Below are 12,289 nucleotides of genomic sequence, written 5' to 3'. Positions count from 1 at the left end.
AACTTAACAATTATTTCCATATTGAGGCTTAAACTTTTTTTTATCCAAATTAAGTCCTGGACTTGACAACTGTTCCTACATTTTAGACTTGAAATTTCTTTTGTCCAAATTAGTCCCTAATATTTCCTTCTCAACCCTAATGTAAGAATAATTGTCAAATTCAAGCCCTAATATAGAAACAATTGCAAGTTCCAAAGACTAACTTGGACAAAAAAAAAATTTAAACCCCAATGTGAGAACAGTTTGTCTAATTCAAACTCTAATGTAAAAAGAAATTATCAAGTTTAATATCTAATTTGAACAAAAAAATTTCAAACCCGTTGTAAGAACATTTGCTTAGTTCAAGCCCTAACATAGGATCAATTGTCAATATAAAAAATTGATTCAAACCCTAACTTGAACAAAAAAATATATTAAACTCCAATTTAAGAATAATTGCTTAATTCAAATCCCAATATAATAACAATTATAAATTCAAAACTTAACTTGAAAAAAATTGAAACCCTTGATATGTATTTAATCCAAAAGTTGGAGGCCTGCTTCGAAGGGTAAGGTGAAATTCTGTGCAAATTAGAAAATATTTAACTATTTATTTAATATATTAAAAATTATAATAATTCGATTCATACGATAAAGATATTAAATAAATTTAAAATTAAAATTTTACATACATAATGAATACAAATATATCACTAAATCCAATGGTTAAAATATTAAATCCAAAAGAATATAAAATTAAAATATTTTCCACTAGTGTAACTGAATTTCTCCTCGTATAAGGTGTATATATATTTATATAAAATCCAAATAATTTCCCCCTTTTTTCCTACCAAAATCCTATGGCAGCAATGATGAATATTCATGTTTTGTCTTAAAGTGACAATTTCTACGACCTCTGAAAGTGATGAAGCACCTGCCCCTGCAACTATTCATGTCTGCTCTGAAACTGGTTGGTCTGCACTGCAAGTTGCTTTGCTTTAAAAAAACAGAACAAAACATGGCTATCCAATGTCAGGGGTTAAAATCCTTCATGCATGGAATAGTAGCCTTAAAAACTATAAAAAAATATCTTGTATAGAAGTTAGATTACATTTTACTCCTTTTACTCAAAAAAATAACAAATTAATCCTTATAAATTAAATCAAAAAGCAAATCGAGACCTTCTATTAAAAATTACATTCATTTCTACTATTTAAAATTTATCATTGTCCCTCAGAATGAGATACACATGAATTTTGTACTAGAAATGAGCAATTTACTCTTTAATCTAATATACATGAATTAATTTGTTATTTTTTTAGTAAAGGAAGTAAAATGTAATCTGACTCCTAATAGGTAACAAAAATCACGCATTTATGCTAAACTATGAAAGCAGCTGAAGAAAAAATAAGAACCATTCGATAATCAATCAAAAGCCAAACCTCGAAACGATAGTAAAAATGAAGTTTTACGATGAATACGAATCATCGAACATGCAGGCATGGCAGAGATTCGAGTGCTAAAGAGCAGGCAATAAAGAATTCAAGTGATGAAGATGTAACTTACCGGCACGGTCTGACTTTATCTTCTAGCTTCCACCAAAATGAAATCCTAATGCTGCCATTGTAAACTGCTTTCTTTTCCCGACATGGATGCCATCAAAAGAGGAAGACGTCATAAAGGTTCCCCCACCCCCGATATTAAACCATAAAAGCTACTGAATTCTCGAAAATGTAACGAAAAATATGTTTGCAGGGAGAAAATATTGGGAAAAGCTATTTTGATATGGAAGTCCAAGTACTTCTTTATTTTCTTTTTTTTTTTTTTTTTGGGTAATAAAACAACTGTTATACAGAAAGGGGGAAAGCCCTCACTATTTTAAATCGACCCACTCGTTTGTTTTGAACTGGAAATGCTATCGCTCAAATCCCGACCCATGGTCTCTACTGGGAACAGAAGTACACATATCCCTGCTACAAAAATTATAACCTCGAACAACATAATGGCGGCAGTTTGATGACATCCATGCACTAAACCTACCGCCACGAGCGGACATACCATCCCACCAATTCTTCCCATTGAGCTCGCAATTCCAACACCAGTTGATCTAACAGATGTTGGATATATCTACAATTTAAAAACAAAAAAAATTGTTACTTCACACGTAAGTTAATTAGAATCAACAAGAAAGAACAGTAACATCCATATGCATTACCTCTGGCGCGTATATATACATAACCGTGAAGCTGGCAGTGATGCATATTCGAGCACCAAAGAGGAGGCCGGTTGTAAGACCCTGAGGCTGATGGACTACCAAAGGAAACAGGAAAATGCAACACAGGAAGAACATAGCTGACATTGAGAACTTACGACCAAATCGATCGACAGTGAAAGCGGATATCAGGAGGCCGGGGAACTCTAGAGGGAAAAAAACCGAAGCTAGATGTTAGCAAGGTGCCTTCCATGAGCATTGGAAATAAACTATTATAAGTAGAATAAATAATTACATACCAGCAAAAGTAGTAATGAAAACATCTTTGTAGCTAACGCCCTCGTATTTTACTGTTTGCAATTCTTCCGGACGACATGTATTACGTCCATTGTGCAATTCCGTTGTGAGTAATACAAGGCCATAATACGAAAATGCATTTCCGAAGAATACCATCCATAAGAGTGTGGTTGACCGAACTAATTCTGGAGAAAGAAGTTGTAACAGCGTCGAGATGCCTCCGGCTTTAGGATTCATTTCCTTAGGAGCTTCGTATCCGTTATCTTCTGCTTGAAGCAACAATGTATCTTCTGTTGGGGTACTTTTTCCAACTAACTCGATTTCATTCTCGGAAACAAGAACTCCAGTAGGCAATTTTGCTCCATTTATTCTCGCTATTTTCTCCAAAACAACGAGCGCTTCTTCTTTTCTACCTTCCAGGCATAGATATCGGGGTGATTCAGGTGCAAATACATAGAATAGAAGGAGAATCGAAGAAGGGATAGAAGATAGAGCAAGTAGCCATCTCCATCCCAACCGTGGCATCACAAACTGAAAGAATGAAAAAATAATGTCGATAAGGGGGAAAAATTAACATGATATTGTAATATGCATTTAATTCTTTGATGTAATAATAACCGGTATAATCTAAGGGTGAGGCAAACAATATTATATTTATACCCATGCGAGTGAGGCTTCAAAAATCGTCCCAAAAGTCCAGAATGCTTGGAAAACAACCATCCAAGTTCCTCGGCTTGGGGCAGGAATAAACTCTAGAAACCAGGAGCAAAGAACAGGGCCACCTCCCAAACCCAGACCAACCAAACAACGAAGAATAATCAATGAAATATAATTTGGAGACAAGGCACTCAAAAAGCCAGCTCCCGAAGTAACTATTGCAGTGATGAGGAACCCTTTCCTGAAAGAAATAAACAGATATTATAGGTCAGAAGAATATGCAACACAGAGGAACATCAAAGCCACTTTTACTTCCATTAAAAAGGTTAAAAACAATCAGTTTTGCATAAAGAAAAAGGTAGTAAAGTGCAAGAGCAAGGCCTCTTTCCATGAGTGGACGAGATATTTGTATCTTAGTCTTGTTACCAAAGCACATCAAGTGAACTAACTCATCGATTTTTCTTTATGCATTATGTTGAGGGCGAGTATTTGCTTTGGTGTGTCTCACTCTCTTAACGGTGGAGTTATTGTTCCCAACGTATCTATACTCGACTTAGCCTCAGGTTTTTATCCCTCTACTCCGTGGAGAGAAGGGGTTCACAGAGTTTTGGCAGGAGCACCAAAGAAATGTTTTATCATTTTGGTGGGGTTCAAACCCTAGCCCTAGTGGTAGTATTCTTAACCACTAAGACCCTTTAAGGGTTTGGGTTCTAACCCCAACAAGGCCAAAATGATAAAAATATTTTCTTGATAGACCTAAGCGCTCCCGCCAAAACTCCGTGAATCCCTTTGGGCTCTCCTCAGAATAGAGAGACAAAAACCCAGGACTGAAACCAAGCTTAGATACCCCAAGAACAATACCTCCATCATTGAGGGAGTGAGACACTCCAAAGTGGATACTCACCCTCAACACATTATATGCCAAGCACCTGTAATTGTGTTGCATTGGGGGTAAAGCAAGGTACCAATATTGAGGCATATTCATCTAAAGAAAACACGAATCATCAAAACAGGGATTGAATGCAAGAATAAAAATGTGAATTCGACAAAAAGTTCTCACCTTCTTCCATATTTATCTGAGACTACACCCCAGGAATAGGCACCAACAAGCATTCCAACAAAAACCACACTGGTTATTAAACTCTCTTGATGAGAAGTAAGACCCCATAAAGATTGAACTGCTGGTCCTATAAATGAGAGTAACATCATTTCCATAGCTTCCGAAACCCACCCCATTCCGGCGTAAGCAAGCACGAGAATTTGGAACTTTCCAAACCCCATGTGCAAAAGGGCATCATCCACAGTAAAGGTGGGTGTTCCATCTTCTCCCATTAAACACTGATAAAAGAAAATAAGATGTGAAAGTAAGCTTGTTAAATAACATAACAAGCAAATTCAACAAATATTTTTCAGATCTATATCATGAAAATTATATCCATTAACAGATCTAAAACATGAAGATGTATTCACAAACAGATCTACAACATGAAGTTATATACCACCGACACTCATACCCCATATCCATCTTGTATATAACTATATTAAATCACCTAAAATCTAGTTTCTTCTCCAAATTTGATCATTTTGCACCAAAAAAACTATCTAGACCCTAAATCCCAAACATAGTGTTCATCCATTAATGAAAATACAAATGTATGCATAACACACACCAAGTTACTAGGAATATAGATCTGAATCCCATCAGTTTTTGAATCCCACACACAAGAATATACCAAAAAGGAATCATCTTTGAACAATAATCAATTAATTAATTACCAGAAAAACAACAATGCGATACGCAAATCGCATGAAAAAAAAGTCTTGACTAGATTTCAGGGTCAATAACAAAATATAAACAAAAAAGAAATCACAAAAACAAGAAAAACCCAGAATTTGAAACAAAAAAAAAAAAGAAAAAGAAAAGGAACCTGATTGAAGCTTGACCAAAAAACAGAATGGGAATGTTCTTTTTCTTCGTCTTCTCCGTCTTCGTATGAATGTAGAGATGAAACCGAAAAAAAAATCTTCTTTTTGTGTTAAAAAAAAAAACAAATGAAGAATCGAAGAAACAAAAATAAAAGGGGTTGACTTTAAGCGAAATAAATTAAAGATGAAAAATAGGAAGAATGCATTTGTGCCAATGAAGATTTGGGTGTTCTTGGTTGGTCTTTTTTTTTCTTTATTTAATTTGAAAGGAGGGGTTTGACTTATTCAACAGCCACTCTAGAGTTAGGAAATTTCTCCCACCGCTAACCTTAGCCTCTGGTTCTTCTTCTTCCTCCTCCTCCCATCAAATTTGAAATCAAAAGAAATGGAAGGAACTTCTGGATTTGTTCTGTTGGACCCTTTTTTGTAGGAGCCTTGTTTTCTTTGTTTATACTTCTCCTTTTATATTTTGCCTTTTTTTAATTGAATGCCTTAGATTAGAAAATATCGTAATAGATGATAATAAAGATTGATTTTTTTTTCCCTTTTACCAAACAGGTAGATTAAGGAATAAGTTTGTATAGATCTTAGATCTGTTTGACTTTGGGTATAATATGGTCTCTTTCTATGTCATTTTCCTTGAACCAATTAAAAAAAGGTTTAATATTTATAAAGCACAATTAAGCCATGGATGATGCCGTAGGTTTAAAGCTCAGTCAAATGAAATCAAGATGTGATCCATCTTATTTCTCATTGTCTTACATGTGTCTATATAGTATATACCTTTGTATATTTTTTAGGTTTTTTTTTTGAGTGAGATTAATTCGGTTGGTATTGTATTAATTTCTGAATATCTTTTAGTTTAAGAGTTTTGATAAAATTATATATGTTAAGTTGATAGGATTATGTGATTTAATTATACTATATAAGAAGAGTTAGTGGTAGAGTTGAAGAAGACTTCATTGTATGTGTGTTAGGATACAACAAGAGTAGTTTTTGAATAAATTTTTATGTTACTTTGCAATAATCCACTTGACTTACGTCAAAAAGTGTTTCTTATTGGCGAGGTATCATTGGGCCTTTCCCTAATCTAGATAGTTGACTTGGCAAGGTGGTTACACATGAGTGCACATTCCATGAAACAATGTGTCATGTACAATATGTGAGGTTGGAAATAGAAAAAGATTCATGTCGTAAGCCAAGAAAGTATTTATGTATGGTTTGTATCTTAGAGTCTTTTTGGTGGTAGAGATGGCTTATATAGACAATTAACTTAATATAGATCCTCTTGAAAAGATATCTTATTATGTAAGGTCGGTGGTAGGATCGTGAAAAATCTTATTAGGGTGTAAGAAGATGTAGCTTTGACCATACCATGGAGTATTGGTGGTAGGGTTATAGAGGATTTTACTACCCATATTCTACGATGCAACAAGGGAACGTGGATACCGATATAATCTTAAACATGTAAATTTTTTTTACTTTAATATTTTTCAGAAAATACGATCAAATATTATTAATATAATGATTAAACTAAAAAATAAAATTATTTTAGTAATAATATTAATTAAAGCAACATATTAAAATGTAGTTTAGATATAATTCTACTAAAGAAAAAATATTGTTGAGCCACTTATAATATTAAAGTAAATTTTAAAATAAAACTCTTAATGAGATAAAAAAGTTTATTTTAAATATATAAAAAATTATAAAACTTCTCAAATATTATTCAAAAATAAAAATTAAATTAAAGTATTTTTAATAAAAGTGCATAAAATTCAAAAAAGGTGAAATTCAAAATAAAGTGAAAAATTAGAAAAGAAACAATTCACTAAATTATTTAAAAATTTAGTCAAACATGATATAATATTTCAAATATATAAAATAAATTAAAAGAAAAAGCCACATGATGGTTCACACCAGATAAGGCTTAAACTCGAAATTTTAAAATTTCAAGATCTCAAGTGAAAGAATGACGGAAAAACTTTAAATAAATTAATTTATATAATTATTTGGCTTAATATATCATTTAATACCGAGTTTAATAATATTTCTCCAATGTGATAATTATGTTATTTTTTATCCAATCTTGTACTGTATTTAACAAAACTTATATGTTTTGACATCTAAAGGTAATAATGTTAATTTTATAGTATCTACTTTCGGTTTTAAAGTTGATATGATGAAAATTAATTGCTAACATTATTAATTAATTATGAACTTTCATCAAATCAACTTGGAGCACAATTAAACACTAAAAAAGTTAACATTATTACTTAAAGGACTCTTTGTACCATGTCTGCAATTAGTTCTTTTATTCATGGACCACAAGATCAATATTTTTTTTTGAAATTTCAAAGATAAAATGCAATTAGTCTTTCTATTTATTCAACATTTAAGACTTAGTCTCTCCTATGAAAATTAAATGAAATTTACTATTTCGATTTGTCAAAATTTTATTATTAGACTTGGCATTCTAATATATTGGATGGGTCATGAATAGTAAAATACCTTATTTTAATTTTTGGAAAAAATATAAATTTTAATTTTTTCTCATTTGTTTTTATAGTTTTTTTAGAATTTTCTGATTTTTTAATATCTCTTTTTAGCTATTATTTTAAGAGGAAAAAAAGTTGGAGTAATAGATATAACATTTGCAATTTTAGTATCAAATTGGATCAAAATTAAAGGCGATAAATTCCGAATTGATTTACTTTGAATAGAGTGATTTATTTTTTGAAAAGTAGATTGGGAAGGAGTGGTGTGGACTTTTTTCTTTGGAGAGTATATATAGATCGATTATTGTAATTTATTACCCTACCCTACCCTGTCCTGTCTTGCTATATTAATTTTCATAATGTACTATATATAACTATTAATTGGTAAAAATGTTTTGTCTTAACTTGAATGGAGTAGTAGTTAAAACTTTTGTCAGACATTTATTTGCCGTGAATTTAAATTGTATTATCCCCATCTTTTACTCCTAATATTGTATCGAAAAAATGATAAACGGAGCAAGTAGTAGGACAGAACATGTCAATTATGTTGGCTAAATCAACAATTACTTTATTACTAAAAAGAAAAAAAAATATTTTTTTTTAGAAAATATTAAACAATCCTAATTTCTTTTATTTTCCTTTGTTGATTAAATTTTAAAGAATTAAAGTCAGAAAAATATAGTATAGTGTTGGCTAGCAAACATATAAATCTTTCATGATCTATCCTTGCATGCCATGTTTTTCAATGGTGGAATAAAGGAGAACAACTAAATGGCCCTACTCATTGCAATGCATACATCTCCTTAGCAAAACCCATTGCATCTACTAATAACATCTTGCTAACACCATGAGGTGGTACATCAAAAACAAAGAGACCTGGTTTATTACTATTTGCACAATTTGTAATGTAGAACGTTGTATTTGTTAATAATGTAAAAGTCTGACCGTTATGATATGATTGTTGAAATCTGACCATTGCAATATTGCTATTCAATTTTTTGGATCACTTTACTTCTTTGAGAATCCTATAAATAGGAAGTCATTTCTCCTCATTTTTTACAAGCAAAGATTCTCTCATCCTTCTCAATTATCTCATCTTTCTTTTCTCTAAAACTTTGGCATCTTACCAAAATTACATAGAGGAAATTTTGTTTAGGAGATTAGATTTTAAACGAAACTGTTGGTGACTCCTCCAACTTTTCTTGAGAATTAAACCTAGTGTGATTTTTGTGGTCAAATTTTTTTGACCTTTAAAGCTTTATTTTTATCTTATTTCCCTATTCCTCATAGAAGAGTAATACTAATTGTGTTTCACCTTCTTTATTCGAGTGTATGAATATTGAAATTCCGTGTTAACATTGAGGGGCAACGTCCACAATATAATTACACCATTTGGGGCGAATCTGCTTCTAAGGTAGTGGTTCTTCCACGACACAGTAATTCTTTCTTTTATTTATACTTGGTTTATTTTTCAATCAGTGGTAACGATTTGGTTTTGTAGTTGTATTTTTCAAACAATATTAAATTTTAAGATTGTTTAATTAAAACTTTCAAAATTTTTAGAGACTTAATTAAAATTTTTCAAAAAAGTTAAGGTTTTATAAGAATTATCAAAAAAAAAATTTCTAAAGTTTTTATAGAGTTAAAAAGGGAACCTCTAGCCCTTCTTACGTGTCAATATGATCAACTCTTGAATTATTTCCTTCCTCGTTGGTTCCATTGAGCATTTTAACTATTATTATATTATCACTTTACGCTATGAACCATATTTTGAGATGAATATAAGATGAGGCAAACATAAAAAATGTACCCAACTGAATTTGGTTAAATTGGATTCAAATCTTAATTATTTAAATTCGAATCTGACACATATTTTAAATAAATTTAATTTTTATCAAAACTTTCACAAATTTAATTTAGACGAAATTACAAAGAGACCCATCTTATGGTTGGCACGTAGTTATTGTGGATGTTCCAGCTGGTTTCTTTTGCGTCTAATGTTTTTATTCACATTTTACTCTTGTTTAGCTGTTTACACGTTTTCTTCAAAAATTAAATGAAAAAAAAAAAGACATTTTTTGTCATAAATTTACAAAATGTTTTGCAATTTATTTCTCACTGGTCCCACTGAAAATTACACCTTTTTTTCCTAAAAAAAAAAAATCAAATTAAAGCAGAATTTTCTGGTCCAACCAAATTAATCCCCTTATTTATAGAAGACTTGTCCACCCCAACCAATTTTTTTTCCCCAAACTACAGCTAATTTTTATATAAAGCTTTTATATATATAAAAGTATACTTGTTATATTTTATTTTATTTTTAATTTTTCGAATTTTATGAAAATATTTGGGGTTTTTCTATTTTTAAGAAATTTATTTATTTTATAATTTCTTTTAACATTTTATTAAAATATGAAATTCACTGTAAATTATTATAATAGTAAAGTTCATGTTTCATGCCATGATTAATGGGATTCGATTGGTGTGTATATATATATTTAGAAATTGAAGCAAAGTGTTTTAAAAAAATTCATCAAGCCAGTTTTGTTCAAAAAATGGTTTCAACAGATGTATTAGGCAAATATTGCAAATGCAAATAAACATATCACAATAAGTAATGAAAAATTATTACTAATTATAACGTTAATCATCCATTATTACTCTATCACCTATCCAATTAAGTTGACAATAGAAATTTCAAAGCTATATCTAATAAATATAATTAACAATTCATGCCACTGGTTCGGTAGTAAATTTGTATGAGTTTTAAGCTGATTGAGATGAAGTTTAAGATTCAATCTTTATGTGTGTAAACCCTTTTCCCATTGTAATTGTTCACTTGTATAATAAAAACATTTGTTTTTCAAGGTTTTTAGGTTAAAGGGTCACAAAGAAAAGCAAAATTGTAAAAAGGACTTAATTACACAATGTGTAAATGTTGAGAATTTGATTTTTTAGAATTAAGATTAATTGACACAATGTACAAATATTGAGGATAAAGTTAGTATTATGCCAATTTTAAACACTACCTCCATTAGCCAACTAATGACCAAAAGACAAAACTAAATAGTTAGATGATTATTTTATAACTTTTTATAGTTGAGTGACAAAAAAAAATACTAATAATTAAGTGACTACTAATCTAATTTACCTTAATTTAATCTATTTTTGTAATTCTTTTAAGTTTGGGGAGGATGAAATCAATGCTATAAATTTGACATTACATGTTTCAATATCATTATTATAATTTTGATTATTCAAATAAATGAAATATTAAATCGTATTAAATAATTTTGATAGTAATAAATGAATATAGATTCTATATCTTTTAAACCGTAGCAAATTGCTAGTAAAAATCTAAACAAATTTAAATATCAGTGTATTAAATATTTTTCCTTAATTTTTATATAAAAAGGCAAAACCACCATTGTATTAATATTTGTTACTTTAAAAAATAAAAGATTTTTCAAAGTAAAAATACCATGGAAGTTATTTTATTATATCTTAAATTGCATTTTGTCTCTTTAATTAAAAATATATAAATTAATCTTTATATATTACAAATAACAGTAAAATGATCTCTCCAATAATATTTTTATTGTTAAGTGATTACGTGAAACTTCGATATATTTTTAGATTTAATGATGTAGAAACTAATTAATGTTGATAAAATAAAAATTATTTTATATATTCACCCCTTTGTATGTGGAATTTCAATATATTTTTTAATCTTCGTCATCACAATTTTCATGTCATATAATTTTTAATAATATACAAATTTGATTTGCTCATTTTACTATCAAAATATAATTTTAAATATAATAAAAACAATATTTTTACCGAAATTTTAATTATGTCCCAACTAAATTAATGTCCACCTATTTCTTGACGAAGAAATTAACAAATAAATAGAATAACAATATCCAGTCGGGTTATAAGTTAATTTTATATTTTATTAAAAAAGTCAAAATTCTAGAAGTCAAATCTATTTTAATTTATCTTGTAAGATAATTTAATTTAATAAATCTATACATATTTGTTCCAATAATAATTCCATGCTATTACATCTTTCAATCTTCTACTTCACTGATTCCGTCATGAACACAAAAATTTAACCTTTTAATCTTTGAATTATTATAATTTTAATTATTCAAATAAATAAAATATTCAATTATATAAAATTATTTTTATATTAATAAACGAATATAAAATATATCATTTTTATGTATTGTGATGGATTTATATGTCTATTATTTAAACTCTTAATTGAGTTGGTATAATTTTCTAACCGGACATCAACTCAATTGAAAAATGATTCGTAAAATAATGATATCTTTATCTATACTATTGATTCAAAATCTTAATTAAGTCAACTAAAATGAGAAATGACTAAAACCTATTACCATTACCATAAGGGTATCTATATAAAAAAATCAAATTAATTCAAAATAAATCTAGAAAAATACCCATATATGGTAGAATTTAAACGTATGGTATGAATGTCCCTAACATGTAATTACACAGTACCCAAAAAAAACTTTTTAAGAAATTCAAACATAAAAATTGATTCTTCATTCGTAGGCCAAGTAACCCACCCTACACAATAGGCCCAACCCAACTTGGGCTAAGTTTTGTTATAATTTAAATTTAATTATAAAATATATAAAAACTAATTAAAAATATATATATTTATTAATTTTTGAATAGTAAAATGAGTAAT

General features: G+C 29.3%; 1 protein-coding gene across 3 annotated transcripts; it reads right to left on the bottom strand.

The window, feature by feature from the left end:
• Positions 1 to 622: 622 nt before the first annotated feature.
• LOC108457462 (organic cation/carnitine transporter 7-like) lies at positions 623 to 5,734 on the bottom strand. Of its 3 annotated transcripts, none has more exons than XM_017756540.2 (7): positions 5,074 to 5,734; positions 4,206 to 4,483; positions 3,149 to 3,386; positions 2,491 to 3,019; positions 2,195 to 2,397; positions 1,546 to 2,106; positions 623 to 975 (listed from the first exon to the last, which is right to left on the bottom strand). In XM_017756540.2, the coding sequence occupies exons 2-6, from the start codon at positions 4,475 to 4,477 to the stop codon at positions 1,858 to 1,860; spliced, it is 1,491 nt and encodes a 496-aa protein (XP_017612029.1). In that variant the 5' UTR covers positions 4,478 to 4,483; positions 5,074 to 5,734; the 3' UTR covers positions 623 to 975; positions 1,546 to 1,857. The 3 variants fall into 3 exon arrangements, with proteins under 3 accessions (XP_017612029.1, XP_052885761.1, XP_052885762.1); XM_053029801.1 differs by having other exon boundaries at positions 623 to 960; XM_053029802.1 differs by having other exon boundaries at positions 623 to 955.
• Positions 5,735 to 12,289: the final 6,555 nt, after the last annotated feature.

This window comes from Gossypium arboreum, chromosome 6 (assembly GCF_025698485.1).
Source record: "Gossypium arboreum isolate Shixiya-1 chromosome 6, ASM2569848v2, whole genome shotgun sequence".
Taxonomy (NCBI): Eukaryota; Viridiplantae; Streptophyta; class Magnoliopsida; order Malvales; family Malvaceae; genus Gossypium; species Gossypium arboreum.
The sequence above is the reverse complement of the archived record's forward strand: the minus strand, read 5'-3'. Positions and strand labels throughout refer to the sequence as shown.